The 21,975-nt window shown below is 33.5% G+C and overlaps 1 protein-coding gene across 3 annotated transcripts in view; it reads left to right on the top strand.

Moving 5' to 3' along the window:
- CSMD3 (CUB and Sushi multiple domains 3) overlaps window positions 1–21,975 on the top strand; it is a 1,231,016-nt gene that overhangs the window by 413,776 nt on the left and 795,265 nt on the right. For all 3 annotated transcript variants that reach the window (XM_066379371.1, XM_066379370.1, XM_066379369.1), the window contains exon 6: window positions 2,561–2,673. In XM_066379371.1, the coding sequence (XP_066235468.1) occupies window positions 2,561–2,673 (113 nt within the window). The remainder of the gene's footprint in view (window positions 1–2,560; window positions 2,674–21,975) is intronic.

Here is a 21,975-nt window from a genome sequence, read left to right as displayed (position 1 = left end):
GTAATGAGCAGTACTAGGTGATCAAATTTTGGAAAGTCCATGTAACTCCCTTTGAACCCCTGAAGGTATTATCCCTCTCTGTGGCAGGGGGTGCTGTGGCACAATTGCTGCCTAGTTCATTGTATTGGCTTATCTACAGTCTGGCTGCATGACCTGAAGCACTGAGGAGGTCAGGACTATCTTCTTAGTTTCACCCCTATAAAACTCTCATCATTTGTTTCACCACATGGACATTTCGCCTCTAACTACTGTAGTTCTAATATCTTCAGTTTCTCCTTTGTGAATTCCTGAAGGTGAATTCAGGCTCCCACCTGTAATTCCTTAGTAGCTATTATTCATTTTGACTACACCCTGTTGCTGAATTTATCTTTGATGTCCCTGGGAAAGGGGGATTCATCCTCTTTATTGTCCATTTCATCTTCTTTCTTATCTCACTTTTCTTGATGTCCTTTTTGAATTGCTTCTCATTTACTGGATCTCCTAAGGACCTCCAAACTCTGTATTTTATTATACTACAACTGTCCATAAATTATAGTCTCCTTACATTTAGAAATCTGTACAACCAGTCAAAAATAATTCAAACTTTTCTAGATGGACATTTATGCCTATCAAATCAGGGAATTGAGAGAACAAAATTGTAAATCAAAATTTGGCATGAAACATGCTACACTATTGAAAATAAAATTATATCAAATCAAAATATTTTTTCATTGAGTGGCTATTTGAACCAAACCAACCAACAAACAAACAAAAGTAAACATAATGTGGATATTTTCTGAAAGCAATGAAGTAAATTTTTAAAACTTGAGTCCTAAAATCATACAGTGAATTACATACATTTACTCGATGCTGATATGGAAACCCAGCCAGCTGGACCAATAGACAGAAACCCCACTATAAAAAGAGAAAATAGGGCATTGATGGAGAAAAGTTAAAGATGTATCCCAGACAGGAAGAGAAGTGAGAACTGTATGGGAAAGATACAACAACTTGTCCGTGTTATAGTCCATGAAAGTTGGATTTAATAGTAATGCTGCCAACCCCATTCTATACAGCATGGACACAATGATACAATAAAAGTGAATTCATATTTCTATGACTTAGCTGATGCTCATTCACTATAAGAGATGGTTAGCTCACAAACATCCTGGCAAATTTTCCTTTTGGGAGCTAAGGGAGGAGGGTGTTGGATAAAGGGTCCTTGTATTGGCCCTGGCCGGTTGGCTCAGTGGTAGAGCGTCGGCCTGGCGTGAGGGGAACCCGGGTTCGATTCCTGGCCAGGGCACATAGGAGAAGCGCCCATTTGCTTCTCCACCCCCTCCTCCTTCCTCTCTGTCTCTCTCTTCCCCTCCTGCCCCAGGCGCTAGAGTGGCTCTGGTGGCTGCAGAGCGACGCCCTGGAGGGGCAGAGCATCGCCCTGTTGTGGGCAGAGCATAGCCCCTGGTGGGCGTGCCAGGTGGATCCTGGTCGGGCGCATGCGGGAGTCTGTCTGACTGTTTCTCCTCGTTTCCAGCTTCAGAAAAATACAAAAAAAAAAGAAAGAAAGAAAGAAAAAAAAAGGGTCCTTGTATCACCATCCCTATACCTCACCACTGATTTCATGTACAAGGACAGATACTCCAATGTCCCCCTGATGGTCCTCTAGAATTACTTAAGAGGTATAATCAACACACAAAGACACACACACACAAATCAGCTGTCTGTTTTGCCTTCTGATGAAGGGAAAAAAAAGAAATGTGTAAGCTTTAAAGAATGGTAAAAATATATCGCACTTGTTTTTAGAAAACCTTAATCTAAAATTCTCCTTCACTAGGAGAATTTGTAATAGTATTTCTTTTTAAAGCATTTTACCTGGGCTTAATAACCCCCACCTAGAAGTTTGGGGGGCATTATTTCAAGATGTTGTCTTAAGCACCCTGCTTTAAGGAAATTATGAAATGGTTACTTTATGACTAGCTATGTAGAGATGAACTATATATATATATATATACACAAAATATAGTGTTTTCTTTCTGTCAATTGGAGCAGACTTCCACTGTATTATAGAAATATATTTTATAAAGAAAATTAATCATGAATACTTATACTATTGTACAATTACATTAAAGTAGTTCTGTCTTATGAAATAATGAACTTTCCCATCAAATGTGAAATACTGAAAATATATTGAGAAAAACGTATACCTATTGCTTTGAAATCTTTCTGTTTTGTAACTTTGTTTCAATACATACATAGGGAACACAATGACCAGCACCATTAACTCAGCCTCAATTATGTTTATTATAATCTATGAATAAATTTGGGTGAATGCAAAAACAGTTTATTATTTTATTCATATATGCAACCTGATTGGAACAAAACGTATTTAAAATTTCAGTATTCTATGATTAACTTTTCTATACATAAAACAAATATTTCACTTGTGATTAACAATTTAATAATGCAAAGTCATGAATATCATACAGGTAGAAAAAATTTGTGGGGGCCTCAATTCAATAAATCTTTTACTGCTGAAAAGCTTTAATTTTTATTGTTGTTGTTGTTGTCTTCCATAATTCAGGTTATCTGGAATGAATATACCACCACCTATTATCAGCAACAAAAACTGGCTCAGACTGCATTTTGTTACAGACAGCAATCACAGATATCGTGGATTTAGTGCTCCATATCAAGGTATATTTAATGAATACCTCTTTTGATGTGAAAATGATTTTGGTATGCACAATTTCATTTTGTGATAGAAGCAAAATATCCTTACCGTTAATAAATGGTAATTTGAATAAGCAAAAATGATCATTCTCTTGCTAGAGCAATCCATGATCATAACTAAATTATAATATAAAAGTTAGTTGATTTTATAACAGAATGTTCAGGATAAAGAATATATGACTTCTGAAAGGCAATATGTAACAGATGTTCTATTTTACTTTCATAAAATGCTTCAGCAATTGGACATGGCTACCTGAAGCTGCCCCACGTAATCCTGCAGAAAACCTGCAGCTGTAAATAGACTCTTCATTAATTGAAGTTTATTTTCATGTACAGTGTGCCGGCTTGTGCTGGTTTAATTAACCATTTGAGGTTTATTCTCTACCATTTTTATGATCAGGCATAAATTTTAATAAGTGGGATCTAACACTCAAGGTATTAACTTGAAAACACTCTTTGTTTAAAACAAAAATATCATAAAGCTAGAGTATTAATAAAACTGCAGTTTCTACAATGTTTTGTATACTTTATCCTCAGACTATTATGTAAATAATTGATTTCATTTTCTCAGTAGCATATCAACTACTGTTCAGAGAATAGTGAGCATTGCCACAGTTACATTTCTCCATTTATCTGTTTTATTTTTCTTTAATATTATTATTTTTTTTTAGTAGTCTGCAGACTTAAGTGCTTTGAAAACTTACTATGGTGACTTTAGCCAGCTCGTAGTCAATACTAGACCATTTATTGTTTTCTGGAATACAAATTTCAATGACCAGTTTATATTTTGAGGAACAGCATCCTCTCTTTAGTGTCTTATCAGTAAGGTTTCCCACAATAATAGCAACAGATTAATGGGATAGTATTCTGACACTTATGATAGTGTATTTGATATCATTGTAGTAAAACTCACTAAAAAAGTAACTTGAAAATACAAGTGTTAGAAAAAGCCCAGTGTAGAAAACTTTATAATTTCTATTTCTAATGTGGTAATTCAAACAGAAATATGAATTCAAATGTGATCTTAAAGCTATGCATTTTATTAACATTTCTTGAAATATATTATTCATTGTAGAACACTATATTAAAATTAAAAATTAAATATTTATAGACATTTTTATTTTTATATATTATTAAAAAGAACTGTCAAAATCAATATAACCTGAATTTAACTTTGTGTTGTTTTTAAATTTAAACAATATTTTGAGTTGCCAGTTTTAAATTCTAAAATGCTTGTCCAGTTCAGAAATCAGAGACCTTTTTATTGAAAAGCAGTAATTTCTGTGGAGACTCTTTCTCTAGGTTGACCCTTTCCCTTGAGTGTTGCAACCACGTGATTTTACGGCTCAGATTCCCCTCTGTCCTGAGTTAAGTGTGGCTGGCATGGCAGAAATTCAAATGACATCCTTTTGACTCATATGGTTATTGAATTTTTAAGTCAAATGGCTTCTCTTCTTTATCTTAATATAAATAAAATAGCACTTATTTTATATTTAAATATAAATTTAAATATTTGTCTTTAAATATTTGTTTCCTGGAGGAAAAGTAGATCTCTCTCAAAAATAAAATTGTACTTAACTCATTTTATGCAGTATGGTTTCATGAAACTAGTATCTTCTGATAGGGTTATTTTGCATTACAAGACAGTGTACGGCTGCCAGTAGATTTGTGTATTTAATTATTATTTTCAATATTCTACTTGCTGAACTTAAATTGACTTTTATAGTCCCCTCAGGATTCAATTTTATTTTCTAGTATTGCCTTTCTGGTTTCATCACTGAATAATATCATATTAATGAATTCACTGTAATAAAATAGAAAGGAAGTATTTTATAGGCTATGAATTATTTCCATTTTCAACAGGAAAAAGAGCTTAAAAGATGGTAATTTTGGATATAAACTATATTTATACAATATAGATGAAATAAAGGGGCCTAAGTAAGTGAAAGCTATGATATTTTATCCTTTTAAAATTTTCCTGATTCAGATTGATTATCTATTTTCATTATATCCAAATAATATTTTACATAGACAACATAAGTTCAGTTGGAGAAGTAATTTTTAAAACTACAATAAAATAAATTTGGACTGAAGAACTCTAATAAGCTAGCTTAAATAGTTTTAAAAATTATCATTCTAATGTATTGAAATACAGGCCCAAACATGAGGTGGTAATCATGCTTTTTAGATGACCTGAGAGTACCATTTAATTTCAGTGGTATCTAAATTAAAACCAAGGTAAAAAAGTTGTGGAATATACTAAAGAACTGTCACAACCAAGTCTCCATGTAACTGTTCCTTAAAAACTCAAATTTTTATTGAGTTATAATAATTAAATTTATCAATCATTTTAAATACATTAAATATTTAGTGTTCTAATGGAGCTTAGGTTTTCAAATACTGATTACTTTTTTTGTAGCATTTCTATTTAACCTGTAATCTTATAAAATATCATAAGAGTTCCTAAATGCTATTTCTTAGAGTTTGTCCCATAATTGATGGTATGGATATGTAAACACACCAACGTGCTTTACCCAGTAATTGGCTAGCTCCTTTATTAGTTTATATATTACAATATAAATGAGATTAAGTAGAGGCTGTGGAGAACAACTGAGAATTTGTTCTAATTCAAAAATCCTAAGAAAAGTATTGATTTATAAAATGCATTTGATTTGAAAAATGCTTTTTCTTCCCCTAGGTCTCCCATTGAATATGTAGGCTCCTATCTAAAATAAACAAAGCATCTCCTCCCTGCCCCTGAACTTATTTATACTGGAAATCTTTTCTTTAAAAAAATTTATTATCTCCTCTATGCTTTTAAAATGTTTTTACTTTAATTTTCTAATCTTTCTAACAAAAATATTTTTAATTTTACTACATTATTCTTTGTTTATCAATAATGTTCCTACATTCAAGTTTCATTTTAACCTCTTCTAATGAGAACTTGAATTGTGCTAGTTCATACTTAAATAGTAAACTTTTCTTTTACTGTGGTGTTTGGAAGTTATTTAGTTTAATTCTTGAATCTACATATTATTGACACTTAGTATTTATTATTAATCTAAAATTTATTGTTTTTATTTCTATCAATATTTGATCATGATTTTTTAATTTCCAAATTGGAAGATTTTTAGATGACACTCAATTGTATAATACAGAAAATTTTACCTGTAAAGGATGTTCATTAAAAGTGTCATTTTTTTTTATCCATAAGGCTCAATTATTCAAGTTTGAAATATTATTTTAATATTTTTCATTTTAAATTCTTCAACATTTCACCTTTTTTTTTAGTGTGTAGTCAAAGATATGGTTGCTATAAATATTCACAAAATTGTCTTTGGCATGAGAATTTAGAAATTGCATCATTTAATCAATTCCAAATGTCTATTCTGTATTACAGATTAAGTCTTCAAAATCGTTATAGATTTTATCATATTTTGATTTTCACTTTTTTATAATTTTTTTCATATGATTCTTATGTGGGTTAATATTTTATAGACACTTATTTTCAATTTAACAAAGCAACATCAGTATTAATTTAGTCTATTTTCAATTTATGAACAAAAATATTTTTTACAAAGGTCTTCAAAGAAGTTATCGTAATTTTGGCATTACCTCTGTATTTGTATTGGTCAGAAAAGATACTTAATGGACCAACCTTTCAAATAGGATTGAAAATGCCTTGCCATTAACCTCAGTTAAACAGAGGCCCCAGACATTTTAGAAGTACATAATTTATGTGAAAATTAACTTTGGGGTTTCCACTCTATTTTTTAACGTTGGAAAGGCTTTGACAGTTATATGTGCACAGTTTCTCACAAAGATAAGATTATTAGAAATGCAGCATAGTATATTAAGAAAGAGTTGGATAAGGAATTAGAAGATGAGGGTTAAATTATAATTATAATGTTACTAATTGCTGTTTGAGTGGTCTGAGCTTTAGTTTTCCCATCAGTTAAAAGAGTCATAATAACCAGACACTTTATTGTGTAAATCAAAAAGTATTAAGATGTCTTATAGTGAAAGTCAGAGATGCAGTGAATAAAAGTGCTTCCGTGGAAAGAGGTAATCAACCACAGGGAATAGTTAGAAACACACTTTGTAACCACAGGTGCAAATCATTTAAAAATTATGATCAAACACAAAATTTGAATTCTGGAAACAATTACAAAAGACAAACACTAGGTTTTACACATCTCACTATCACAAATAAAGATGCCCATGTTTCTCTAGAGAAAAAGCACTTTTCCATAGAACCTAATTTTAAAATAGGATTTATTTTTATAAATAAAAATGAGAAGCAGTTTCCTCTGTTTAATCAAATTTAAAAAATCATACATATAGTCTAAATTTAAACATAAAGCATAAAATCAAAGCAATCTGTTTATTATATATTTATTATTATATGTAATATATATGTTTCTAATTATGTTTAGATACCAATTTTTCTTGTTGTAGCTTTATATATCCATTGTTGATAAGAGACTGGGAATTATATCCCACCATTCTAATCATAAAATCCCTCCTCTAATTTGACTATCAATTTGAGCCATGTTTATTATTTCAGGTTTGGAGGTGAGGGATGGACGTAATAAGTAAGAATCAAAATTTTTGGTTCAAGACTTTGTAGGTGTAATTCACTGTCATAGGAATGTTGGACATAGACAAATAACCTATACTTTTATGAATAGGGCTTTCTCAATATAATTCACAAGTCTCAATGAATATGTGTTCTTTTTATATTATACTGGGTAATATTAATTTTTAGTGAGTACATGCTGTGGGTAGTTTATAAAACTGTATTGAATTCTTATCTCAAAATAATCACTTTTTAATACATAGACAAACAACATTATTTTAAATTTGTGAAGTAAGCTGTTTATTTTCACTTACTGAGTTTTAGAAGAATAGGAAATTGAGTTTTGCTTATGCATCGAGAATAAATTTAGTCTTGTACATTTTAGTCTTGTACATTTTAGTCTTGTACGTTTTAAAATTTTCTTTTGATTTTTATTATGGTATCATTTTTTCTTTAAATCTTTCATAATTCAAAATAGTTACTTTCATCTAGAAATTCTTTATATTTTATATATTTTATTAAGGGACTGAAAATAAGAAATTTCTTTTTACTTCTTGCTTTATGATCCTGTCTAGTTTATGGCATGCATCATCTTAATTAGTATGTTGTTCACACAACCATCAGAGACAACAAAAACATCATATTTAGTAGGCAAAATGGTCTAAGTAAACATTAGTTTGTCTGAAACACCCGTTGAAACTCCTGATAAAAGTTTGTGTTTTTTTTTTGTCACGCAAATATAAAATTTAAGGCTTTTTATCACATTCATTGATAATAATGATTGAATTAAATTCTTGCATAATTAACTATACTAATTTCATTCTATCTTTAAAATTTGCTTGCCCAGGCCTGACCTGTGGTGGAGCAGTGGATAAAGCGTCGACCTGGAAATGCTGAGGTCGCCGGTTCGAAACCCTGGGCTTGCCTGGTCAGGGCACATATGGGAGTTGATGCTTCCAGCTCCTCCCCCCTGCCTCTCTCTCCTCTCTCTCTCTCTCTCTCTCTCTGTGTCTCTCTCTCTCCCTCTCTCTCCTCTCTAAAATGAATAAATAAAATTAAAAAAATTTTTAAAAAAATTTGTTTGCCCAGTTTATATATCTTCCAGTTCAAAGTTTGGCTCATAAACTGTGGATATGTTTGACAATAAACAGGCTAATTGTCATTTAATTTCAAATTTCCCTGAAATAGTAATTCTACTGCGAAACACAATGTGATAAACTGAGCTAAGCATTGTATAGTGGAAACACAATACTAGTGATTTATTTGCTTAACTCTATCTAATCAAACATAATTTCTATTAAAATACTTTATCTTGCTAAACTTTTAATATTTATGAAATAAATATTAAGCCATGTAACTGTATTAGTTTTACAGTTCATATATTATAATATAATGAGATTTTAGAAATAATGTAAAATATTAGCAATAATATCATTTCCTTTATCTTGCCTGTTTTATAGTCCTTTTTATCAGGAATGAGTTAATGTTATGTTTTAACAGTGAGAATACCATAAATGATGGATATCATTCATGAAAAAAGTTATACTTGGAATCATTAAATTCAGATTCTGATAAAGAGAATTGCTTAAAATCAGATGAAAATGGACTTTTGAGCAAAGTATAGCAGGAAAGTGTAGAATGTATGTACTTAAGAAACAGTCATGAAAATCAGCATATTGCGAAATAGATAGAGGTTCTGTTATAGAACTTTTATTTTTATTGGTTTTAAGGAATGAGTTCTTTTTCACTGCTGAGTGACTGACTAGTCAAAAGGAAATATATCACAATTGTTATCTTTGTAAAAAGGTCTTCAATGCTTATTTTGTTAAGTGTTTAAGCCAATGTTTTGTTTCTTTAAAATAAATTTAATGCTTAAAAAATATTTGATGTTTGCTAACTCAGTGTTTAATCCGTATATATAAAATTTTATTATTTTATTTATTTTTTTCTGTATTTTTCTGAAGCCGGAAACAGGGAGAGACAGTCAGACAGACTCCCGCATGCACCCCACCGGGATCCACCGGGATCCACCCGGCACGCCCACCAGGGGGCGACGCTCTGCCCACCAGGGGGCGATACTCTGCCCCTCCGGGGCGTTGCTCTGTTGCAACCAGAGCCACTCTAGCACCTGGGGCAGAGGCCAAGGAGCCATCCCCAGCGCCCGGGCCATCTTTGCTCCAATGGAGCCTCGGCTGCGGGAGAGGAAGAGAGAGACAGAGAGGAAGGAGAGGGGGAGGGGTGGAGAAGCAGATGGGCGCTTCTCCTGTGTGCCCTGGCCGGGAATCGAACGCAGGACTTCTGCACGCCAGGCCGACGCTCTACCACTGAGGCAACTGGACAGGGCCTATATATAAAATTTTAGTTGATATACTTATAAAATGAAAGGCAAATTATATTAACCTTATATTACAATTGTATGGAATTTGTGAGAATCCAGACATAGTTTAGAAAAATTATTCTGATTTAGATTGATATTTTCAAATACAGCAACTGCTGTAAATAGGAAATAATTTCTCAACTATGCAGTTGTTATATGGACAATATTTTCTAAAACTTAAAGTAGGTTTAAAATGTAGTACTGAACAACTGGAAAACAGAAAAAAATTACTATAGAGCAACATTTTAATTTGGCTCACACATTCCTTCCTACTGATGACAGAATTAACTTAAAACTCGCTAATCTCTTCTAAGATAATGTCTCTTTTATGTTAACTCAGCATCCTTGGGTAAATATTCAAACTTTTAAGATTTAGATTACTATCTTCTTTCTTTTTTAATAAAGCTTTAAGATACAGATGATATCCTATTATCCCTAATAATGATAGGACGAAGCCAACGGGCTCATTTATAAACCCTTGTTCTTACTCATAAATATTAGCTGGTTTCAGTGGAGATGTCACTTCTTGGTAACTGAGAATACTGCAGACATTTACTGCTGGTGTCCACAGGAAATTGTGGTATGCTTTTTTAGCATGGTCAGTTTTTCACCTTTCTGACTCTATAAAACTTTTTCCTGGGTATTCCCTCTTCAGTGTAGCTAAAATTCTTTAAGCCACATTTTCTACTATACATTTTTTTTTTTTGTATTTTTCGAAAGTTAGAAATGAGGAGACAGACTCCCGCATGCACCCGACCAGGATCTACCCAGCATGACCAGCATGGGGCGATGCTCTCCCATCAAGAGCATCTCTCTGTTGTGGAGGGAGCCATTCTAGCACCTGTGGCAGAAACCATGGAGCTGTCCTCAGCGCCGGGGCCAACTTTGCTCCAATGGAGCTTTGGCTGTGGGAGGGGAAGAGAGAGATAGAGAGAAAGGAAAGGAGGAAGGGTGGAGAAGCAGATGGGCACTTCTCCTCTGTGCCCTGCCTGGGAATTGAACCTGGTACTTCCACACACCAGGCTGACGCTCTACCGCTGAGCCAACCGGCCAGATCCTCTTTTATTTCTTACAATGAATTTGCTGGACACATTACTATGATAGTTTGCTGAATGACGGTATATTTTTAAAGGGTTTATGTTTTCCATAATTTAATACTGTAAGAGTTCAGAATTAGTTCCTTTAGAAAACAAAGTTTAACTATTCTATATAGATGTTTGTACCCTTTACTCCATCCTCCATGAGAGTTTTTACACAAAGGGACAGCTTAGAAAGCTTGTTTCAATTGTAGGAGAGCTTTACTTTTATCATTGTCCTGAGTTTTTACTAATCATGGCTTTTATTAATATTTTCTATTGATAGAAGAAGGGATGGGGAGAGAGAGAAGTATCAATTCATTGTGCCACTTAGTTGTTCCATTTATTTGTATAATTATTGATTGCCTCTTATAAGTGCCCTCACGGGGGATCGAACCCACAACCTCAGTGCTCTGGGTTGACTATCTATTGACCCTACCAGCTGGGGCCAAATTATTATTTTTTACAAAGGTCTATAACTGTGTCTTCTGGACTTGTCTTGAGCCAAAAAAAAAAAAAAAAAAAAAAAAAAAGACTGGTTTGAAATTCATTTTTCATAATCTCTCTCACCCTAGCATACTCTCAAGGCTAAAATCTCGGTATTGACTTTAAAAATATAATTTTTAGTCGAAGTCGTACAAGAATTCTTCCAAATTAGAATTATCTAAAGGATCCTTCAAAGAATGAGGAAATTCCACAGTGTCATAATTAAAAGAAACAAGAAATATACTGACAGTAGTGTGGTGGTTGCCAGGAGGGGGAGAGGTGGAGGCAGGGTATGAAGGTATAAAGAGTGATGGACTAAAGGCTTGACTTGGAGTGGGGCGACCACGCAATATGGTGTACAGAGATGTGTTGTAGAATTGGGCACATGAAACTTGTATAATTATCTAACCAGTGTCACCCTAATAAATTCAACAAAAAATGTTTAAAATTTTCAAACAACCCACATATTTATTAGTGAGAAATTGATCTCCTCAAGGGAATATTTATATTCTCTTTCCTAAGTAAACCTAAAATATATTACATATTGATTTAATATGTAATAATGTTCATGTTGCACTGATAGCTGCAATTTGCTTTTTCAAAAAATACAAAAGTTGGCCCTGGCCATTTGGCTCAGCGGTAGATCACTAGCCTGGCATGTGCATGTATTATATTATGTTCAATTCCCAGTCAGGACACACAGCAGAAGCACCAATCTGCTACTTCACCCCTTCTCTTCTCTCTGTCTATCCATCTGTCTCTCTCTCACTTCCTCTCCTGAAGCCTGGCTCAATTTGAGCGAGTTGGCCCCAGGTGCTGAGGATAGCTCCATGGCCTCCCCCTCAGGTGCAGGAAGAGCTTGGTTGCTGAGCAACAGAGCAATGCCCCAGATGTATAAAGCATTGCCCCCTAGTGTTCTCGCCTGTTGGATCCCTGTCAGGGTGCATGTGGGAGTCTGTCTCCTCTCCTCTCACCAAATTTTAAAAAAAAATTACATAAGTCTGCAATATTTACTATCTTTATTGTTCCAACTAACTTTGGGTTAGTATTTTCTTTTTAGTTAATGTGATTTTTGTGATTTGGTTAACATGATATCTGTAAAGTATTTTAAATTATTACAGTGCCATGAATTCATAAAAAACAATTTTTTAGACTATAATTGCATAAATATATTGTATTTAAAGTACATTTGTTAGATTACAGAAATTGCATCATTTTACGTTAGTACTTCATGGTGATTCAGTAGTGTTCAGTTAGTATTCATTTGTAGTGAATATATATGATAATTTTACCCACATAAGCCTTAATGATCACATTTATTGTCTCTAATAAAGAAAATTTTGTTATATTACCTAAAGATAAGCACATAACAGAAGATAATTGATCAAGTTGGTGTATAATAAATAATTTTCAGTGTTTTATAAATTCTGTTGACATTACAAATATATTGAGTGGGTTATTTGTTTTTAGTAATAGTTTAGTAATTGCACAAAATGACCTCCACAGAGCTTCAATCAAGCAGAGCAGGTACAAGCAGTCAAACACATTGCACATGATTGATCCTCCTGTGGTATGACAAATGGGATCTCAGACAATCAGCCTGTAGAACTTACATGTATTTTATAGGCAATTTTGTCACGCCATTTTGGCATGATGAAATTAAAATCCCTACATATTTTAATTCAAATTTAAATATATCAAGAAATAGCTAAAGGTAACTGTGGACAGTTTATCAGATGCTGAAAAAAGTTACTTTAAGTTTTCCTTAAGTTTAGAGTTGTCAGGTGCTGCGTGTAGTTATGCAGGGGTCAATTTTGTGGTCCAAAAGCTTTGGAAACACTGGGTTAAACAAATTGAAGCTGAATTATTTTATTTAAATAAATAAACCCTTTCAGAACTATTTATTTTTCAGGACATTTTTGGGGGGGAAATGGTCCTGTAAGGTATGATAGAAAGAATTGCTTTACCTGTCAATAAATTTATTGTTACTTGACCTGTTCTTTTCTTTAGTTATTTAATTACCCAAAGTTATTAATGAGACAGGCAAGTTGCTAATGCTGTTTAATGAAACAATGTAATTTTCAAACTAAAGTCCCATTTGAGATATATTATGGCACAATTTATTTATTTGTTCATTTCCCCATATGTCTAATATTGTTTAACAAAAATATGAACATTTACTGTATACCAGATACTGTACTAGGCTCTGATATTACACAGTCCCTGTATTCAGAGAATATCTTATTATAGGATAAAAAAGGATTAGTGAATATTGTATTAACAGGAAAAAAATATGGAGCATTACAATTAAGAAATTATGAGTGCATGTGAGGAGTGAGAACAGAATATATGGTCCAGAAAGCTTTCAGGTACCTGATTTTTGAGTCTTGGAAGATGCAGAATAGTTTTAATTACAATGATGATGTGAAACTACGGTATTTGGTATAAAACTGTTAGTTCATTATGGCTACAGAGATAATATATTAAAATAGAACCGATTTGTAAATAACCACTTGCTCTAGGTCTGGAGTATTGGTACCGCCTCCTTGACCCCAGAATAGCCCATCTCTTTCAAGGGCCCATGGGATTGTCCTATAATACAACAGATGGCTAATAGCTGGCAGAATAGGGCACTTTCTCGGTTCTTCTGTGTCTGACATTCACAATTCAGTTTCCAGCCTCAAATGTTATTAAATATTCTAAATATCACACCAGACTTTTTGGCTCATGACAAATTTAAAGTAACCAGCAAGAAGCAAAAATAAATAAATTAAAATAAAATAAATATATAGTACATTTAGATGACTTTAAAAAGATATGTAATTTACTTAAAATAATAGCATATATCAGTGCAAATTAGATGATACAAATATATAAACATTCCATCTACTGTATTAAAGCTAGAAAACAGATTCTGAGTTCTTTTATTGTTACTTGGTCTATAATTTACAAGTTTTTAAAGATAGCATCTTTGTATTTTTCTCTTTGCGTCCCAAGATTTACCATAGTATAGGTGCCTCATAAATGCTGAAAGAAGAATTGAATGCTATGTATTCATAGGTATGTGTCACAATTTATTTTATGTTATTTTTAAATTTTATTTTTTGTGACGGAAACAGAGAGAGAGACAGAGAGACAGATAGGGACAGACAAGCAGGAAGGGAGAGAGATGAGAAGCATCAATTCTTCATTGTGGCTCCTTCGTTGTTCATTGATTGCTTTCTCATATGTGCCTTGACTGGGGGACTACAGCAGAATGAGTGACTCCTTGCTCAAGCCAGCGACCTTGAGCTCAAGCCAGTGACCTTGGGCTTCAAGACAGTGACTTTTGGGCTCAAGCCAGCAACTGAGGGATCATGTCTATGATCCCATGCTCAAGCCAGTGACCCCATGCTCAACCTGATGAGCCCGCTCTCAAGCTGAGTGATCTTGGGGTTTCAAACCTGGGTCCTCTGCTTCCCAGTCCAATGCTCCATGTACTGCACCACCACCTGGTCAGACTGTGTCACAATTTATAAAATATATCATATGCATTATTTCATTATTTATAAAATATGTGCATATGCAATTCTCACCATATCCCATCAATTATAATATTTTTTCTATTTACCAAATAGGAAACAAAGATTTGAAACAGATTACATAGGTAAGCCATGCCTGAGGACAGCAGGCTAGGTGGCAAGTCGGAGCTGTGCAGCTCTGGCTATGCACTGGGCTGATGCTGCTGCACCCGGGAAAGCAGTTTGTAACGCACACAGAGCTTCTATGTGAGTTAACTGCAGCCCTTTCAAAAAAAGTGTTAAGACCAAGGTCACAGAAAATAGTAGAACCAGGTCTTAACCCTTAGAGATTTTTTTTTCCTTCTAGGACCTATGGAAATTTTTCTATGAACTCTAGCCTTACTTATCTTCCAATTTGCAAATTCACAGAGTAGAATTTTTATTTTTAAAAAAGCTAAAATTTATTAAGTATCAAATTTAGTGAATTATGTAAACATGATGGCAATACACTGTTCTTGATTAAAAGTGATGTGTTAATAAAACAATGGTATCAGTTAAAATTAGTTAATATGCATGAAACACTTTGAATAGTGTCTGACAGAGTAAACATTAGATAAAATTTTGTTTGTATTACTATTATCAGTAGTAGCAGCAGGAGAATAATCATCACCTTTATTGTTTGACTAAACATGACTTATAAGGTAATTTCAAGCATATTATGATTCATAGCAGTATTATTGAAATAAAAATATCCCAATCTTTCATAGTAATTTGTTGGGGACTCATTTATTTGATTACATAATATAAGTGCTTGGGTTTTTTTGTTGTTGTTTTTTAAAGTAATGCATTTTTCTATGCAGGTTTCAATACAGTAGATATTATAAAGAAAATGATTCTCAGTAGAATTATAACAAACTTATAATAGACATATGTCTTAAATTTTTCCATGTGATATTTTAGCAGAGTATATTCCTTATATATATTTTTTGTGCATAGGATGAAACAAACAATAAAATCATCTGTTCTTACAGGCTTCTTTATTCTGTGATTACATTAGGTATACAGACTGTTACTAAAAACCCAAGAAGGAATCTGTAGCTATAAAACAGCTTAAGGTGAAAGAAGTGTAACCCTTATCAGGAAAGGCAGTGGTTTCAGAACACCCATCTATACCTTTGTATGAAAAGGTCAAACTTAAACATTATATTATTGATCTAACAAGGAAACAACCTTGTTGCTTTGGGTTACATTCTTTCTACAGAAAATGTAGCAAGCACTACATAAAGTTTCCATAACTACCATGAGCCTCGTGGTCATGAACTTCTGTTGAACTTCCAAGCATATACTTATTTTTCTAGGTTAGCAGTGTAACAAAAATCCAGTAAACTTTTATACAAGAGAGCTGTTTAAGTAAGAAATGACAATAAAAACTAATATTGGAAAAGAAAAGAGATGTAAAGATTCCCAGGTGAAATTTGTCTTCATACATGTATTAATCTGGAAAGAGCACTGGACTAGAAACTGGAAATTTTAGGAACAGACCACACAAACAGACGTATGTGAGGTTATTTGATAACAGAGTAATAGACTTCTTTTCAGGTCTAAAATTCTGTGGCTTAATCTGCTCCCAATGCCAGTAACTCACAAAAGTAGCCCTCATGATAGCTCAACTTCACAGAATTATGTATACACACACACATACAACATATACAAAATTTTTAATTTTCTTATAGCCACAAAACATGTAAAAAAAACAGGCAAAATTAATAATTATTATATTTAACTAACATGCCCAAAATACTAACATTTCAACACTTAATGTAAAAAATATTAATGCTATATTTTGCATTTCATATGTATTTCACACTTCCAGCATAACTCATACTGAAAATTAAGTTTTCATTGGGAATAAATGATTTATAAGAATAATCGACTTATCAATAAAATAATAATTAGTATTCAAATTTACCTGCAATTATGATTTAAGTATCAATATAATTTTTACTTTTTGCCTAAAATATTCAAATAAACACATTTTAATGTTTCATTAGTGTCCACTCAACACTTTTACTGTAATATTAGATATTACACAGTGCAAGAGAGAAAATGTCATCTACTAAAGCAATAAAGATGTGTTGACTATTTTGAAATTTAAATTAAAATGAATTACAATGGAATAATGTTAAAATTTTAGTTCTGTAGTCTCACTACCTACATTTCAAGGCTCAAAAGCCACAAGCAGCTAGTGGCTACCATATTAAACTCTGCTGCCCCGCCTGACCAGGCGGTGGCGCAGTGGATAGAGCATCAGACTGGGATGCCGAGGGCCCAGGTTCCAGACCCCGAGGTCGCCAGCTTGAGTACGGGCTCATCTGGCTTGAGCAAAAAGCTTACCAGCTTGGACCCGAGGTTGCTGGCTGGAGCAAGAAGTTACTTGGCTGCTGAAGGCCCGCGGTCAAGGCACATATGAGAAAGCAATCAATGAACAACTAAGGTGTCACAACGAAAAAACTGATGATTGATGCTTCTCAGCTCTCTGTGTTCCTGTTTGTCCCTATCTATCCGTCTCTCTGACTCTCTCTCTGTTCCTGTAAAAAAAAAACAAAAAACAAAAAAAACAAAACAAACAACAACAACAAAAACAACTCTGTGGTCCAGCTGATAAGGTGAGGAGCCCTCTTGTGGCAGTAAAGTTAGTGTTCTACAAAAATAATATAGGAAATGCAGAATCACAATAAATAATACAAGGAGAGAATATGATACAGTATAATTTTTTCAATTTTTCTTAGCTTTTTGTTATTAGCCACTTAAACGTTATGATTTATTTCAAACCTCTACAATACATAATTAAAAATTATGGTTCACTATCTGACTATATAAAATTTAAAATATATTCATAAAATAAAAACATCCAAAATATTCTCACTTTCTGCCTTTAAATATATTAATTTTTTGAAACCGGTTTCTCTTTCTTTCTCCCTACCTTTCTTTCCGTCCGCGCCCAGTGTGCACTCACTCTGTCAGGCAGCACAGACCCGGCCTTTTCCCACCACAAAGCCTTCGAGAAGGCTGAGGAAAGCAAAATATCACAGATACATGTTAAGTTTTAAGAAGACTCAGATTTCTTCTAGTTTTCACAGTTAGATATATGGACACATTTAAATAAGTTTTTGTTTTGTAAAAGAAAGATACCTTTGGCCCTGGCCGGTTGACTCAGTGGTAGAGCATCGGCATGCAGGAGTCCCGGGTTCGATTCCTGGCCAGGGCACACAGGAGAAGCGGCCATCTGCTTTTCCACCCCTCCCCCTCTCCTTCCTCTCTGTCTCTCTCTTCTCCTCCCGCAGCCAAGGCTCCATTGAAGCAAAGTTGGCCGGGGCACTGAGGATGGCTCCATGGCTTCTGCCTCAGCTCTAGAATGGTCCTAGTTGCAACAGAGCGACAGCCCAGATGGGCAGAGCATCACCCCCTGGTGGGCATGCAGGGTGGATCCTGGTCGAGCGCATGTGGGAGTCTATCTGACTGCCTCCCTATTTCCAACTTCAGAAAAATTAAAAATAAATAAATAAATAAATAAATAAATAAATAAATAAATAAAAAAGAAAGATATCTTCTACATACATCTATCCCAAGACGAAAATCCATTTATCCAGTGGACACATTAAACTGTCAAATTAGTTTGCTGTGGCTGCTATAATAAATAATACCGACTGGGAGGGGGGCGTTATACAACAGAAACTTACTTCTCAGTTTGGGAGGCTGGAAGTGCAAGATCAATGTGTCAGGTGGTCTGATCTTTGGAGGCTTCTCCTTGGTTTATAGATGGTCGCTTTCTCACTGTGTCTCATCCAGCTTTCCTTCACGCACACCCATGCTTGGTGTCTGCCTGGGCGCATCGCATTTCCTCTCCTTGTAAGGGTGTCTGTCAGTCACATTCGATCAGCGCCTACCCGACAGCACTCATTTTAATTTAACCAGCTTTTTGAAGAACTTATCTCTAAATAGAGTCATATTTTAAGGCAGTGTGGTTTAGGATTTAAACAGAAAAAATTTAGAGGGAGAAAAATTCAGTTTATAAAACAAAAAACAGAATTTGAATTCTATAATTAGAATACCAAGTCTAAGCTATTAATCAAATAACTAAATTTGATCAGACATCAAATTCTTCTTTCCTCTCTTCGATCCTAGACCTTGTGATTCAGGTGCCTGTGTAAATTAAGGAGAGGGTTACCATTTAGCCATTATAGTATCTCCACCTTTATTTTACTCCTGCTTTCAAATTTTTCACTTGCCACTCTGTCGGGTTTCTTTAGGATCAAACAGAGTAGAGGGGGTGCTGGTAAAGGGACCGTCCTGGACCTACGTGCTGAGCTGGCTACATCCTCAGGCTGAGGATCATGGGCAGTTGTTGGGTCTACTCAGTGATTCCAAGAGGCCTTTCTCTTCTGCGATTTCTTATCCCCAGGGGATGCATGTGTATCCTAAACAGATACTTGCCCAAATTTGTCTCCCACCACTTGATGCCCCAATGATTTTCTGCTGAGATATTTTTATTCCTCAGGTGGCTTAATTGGACAGGTTCTCAAATGATGCCAATTTTGAATCTCTGTAGTGATTGATTTTCCTTGTTGAAATGGGAAACACATCCTTGCTCTAAGAAACATACACACAAAAAATCAGGCTAATTTTCACACAGAAGCTCTCTCTTTCCCTCTAGATTTCTTCAACAGGGATCAGTGTTAGCTTATTCCTGCGTGAGTTTGACTTTAGCTTTTTCAGACAGGGACAAACACCAGTTTTTGTTTTTTGTTTTTTTATGTGTCAACTACTTGAAACAAATTTTATAAATGAGTGATCCCAGGTGAAGCCTACCTCACTAGACTAGTTTTAGAAGATATCATTCTTCCACTGCTCCCTTGGAAAGACTCTGTGAAGGGTACTAACTGATCTATAAGAGCTCCCTCAAAGGAAATAATCTCACCAATCTCCTTTTCTCCTCTTCGTACCCCTTCCACATCCATGCTGTGCCTTAGTGTCTCAGAGTCACAAAACAGATTATCCTACATTTCCTTTGCAAACAGTTTGTATATGAAGTTGAATGTCATACATTCGCTTAAATATCTTAATATCTACTAAATCAATGCTTCCATTTAAACTGAATCAGAAAGAGCCCCATTCTAACCTCCTTGTATGTATTCCACACATACAAATACAAATATATGAAAATGTTTACACATTTGCTAAAATTAATCTTTATACTTTGCTATAATATTTAATTGCTAAAGAAAACCTTATTTATCATGTCAATTTATCATTTATATTTATCATTGGTATGACATTTCTACATATGCACCTTTGTCTTTTTCTTGTTGTAAATTTTCTCTCCTAATAATCTGTCCCTTACATTGATATTGAATAGTTCATAAAATAATATGAAAAAACAACAATGAATAGATAATGCAGTAGGAAATCTATGGAGGTTAGGATAGATCTGAGGTAAGTAGAAAACTGCAAGCTTCATTTAGACTTCAATAGGAAAAATTAGTAGTTGCACTAATATTAAGCCAAAGATCTAAAATTATGTATTGTAATCTCAATCGTGTCCTGGTTAACTTTTTTAAATTGTTGAATGTCTTTGAATCTTAACTTACTCATAAATAAAATGAGGGAGATATAGTATATGTTTATTACACTCTTTTTGTTTTAATAATTTCTTTTAGTATTGGATGATTAAACTTCTTTTTTAAATGGTATATCACTGACTTTCAATGAATTATTTGCAGATGATAGAGCATTAGATAACATGTGTATATATTATAGTATTTAGATTTTGTTCCAAAATGTATATATATAGTTCTGAGAATAAATATTTAGGAAATTTCTTATTGCAGCTCTGACTTTAAATGAGAATTAATCAAATGAACTTGATTTCTATATGATCTCTATTTAAATTACATTATTCATGGTTTGTAAATATGCTACCATGCAGCTTATATCTTCCTATGTTGACTTTATTCATTTATACATTTAGTTTTAATAAAGTCTCAGGGAGTATAAACCATGACTATGTAGCCATAGTTATTTGTTAATTGTGTAATCTGACAGGTGAAGAAGACCTGAGAAAATGGGAAGAAATGGGAAGGATATATATATATATCCTTCCTTCTGGTAATACAATGACTAAGTAGGAGTTGGTAAGGGGTTTATTGGGCTGTCTCCTTCTCTAAATCTCTCTCTCTCTCTCTCTCTCTCTCTCTCTCTCTCTCTCTCTATCATCTAAATGGCTGGAGTCAAATCTTGTTTTTATCACTTGTTTTGAAATTTTGCTTTTCCCCTCATTTTCTTTCTGAAAGAGGGAAAGATTGGTTCCTAGGTAGATAGATAGATTAGATAGATATCATGGATGCAAGATGAATTAATCACCTGTAAAAATTTAAGCAGAACACCAAATTTGCTCTATCATTATTAAAAATATTTTTGACAGTTTTATTCTTAAACTGTTTATATCTTTAAAAAATTTACTCAATCTTTCCAACCCCTTTTTATAATTTAGTAAGTAAATTATAACCTTGGCTTCTCATTCATTTATCCCCTTTACTTAAAATTCTGCATAAGAATTGCTAAAATATACAAAAATTCCTTCTTGATGTACAGATTTTAATTCTTCTTTCTTTGAGTTGTACTAACGATTCTGCACCTATAAAATCACCTTGAAAAAAGAGATACTAACTAAATATAGTGCTAAATGTTCTAAAATATAATGGTCTTCCCACAACAACTAAAGAAAGAAAATGAGGTCAAGGTCCTCTTTTAAGACAATGTTGTTTTGCAAATAAAGACCCAATATTTTAAGCTTTTCTCTACATTATTCAGTAAGTCTTCTACATTCTCTCATGTTTTATTTTTTGATGCTCAATGCTTTATAATATACCTATTTCTATAGATTACCCTGCAATATACTCTTCACTTCCAGGGAGAATTCTTTCTAAATGATTTAGCATGTATTTTCATGGTATATTTTTACTTCTTCTGCTCCATGACTTACTTAATAGCTCTTCATAATGTATTTCTATTTAATTAAATGATAAGTAGGGCTGTAGGTCAAAATCAGTCTGAATCTAAATGTGACTAATTTATTTCATGCCCTACAAGAGAATATTATTCCTAAGTATTTATTTATTTTTTTGTTACTTACAGTGTAACACATTTTAAAGGTGGTACAAATTCTACTCTTTTAACTTAATGGAAAAA

This window comes from Saccopteryx leptura, chromosome 3, assembly GCF_036850995.1.
Source record: "Saccopteryx leptura isolate mSacLep1 chromosome 3, mSacLep1_pri_phased_curated, whole genome shotgun sequence".
Taxonomy (NCBI): Eukaryota; Metazoa; Chordata; class Mammalia; order Chiroptera; family Emballonuridae; genus Saccopteryx; species Saccopteryx leptura.
The sequence above is the reverse complement of the archived record's forward strand: the minus strand, read 5'-3'. Positions and strand labels throughout refer to the sequence as shown.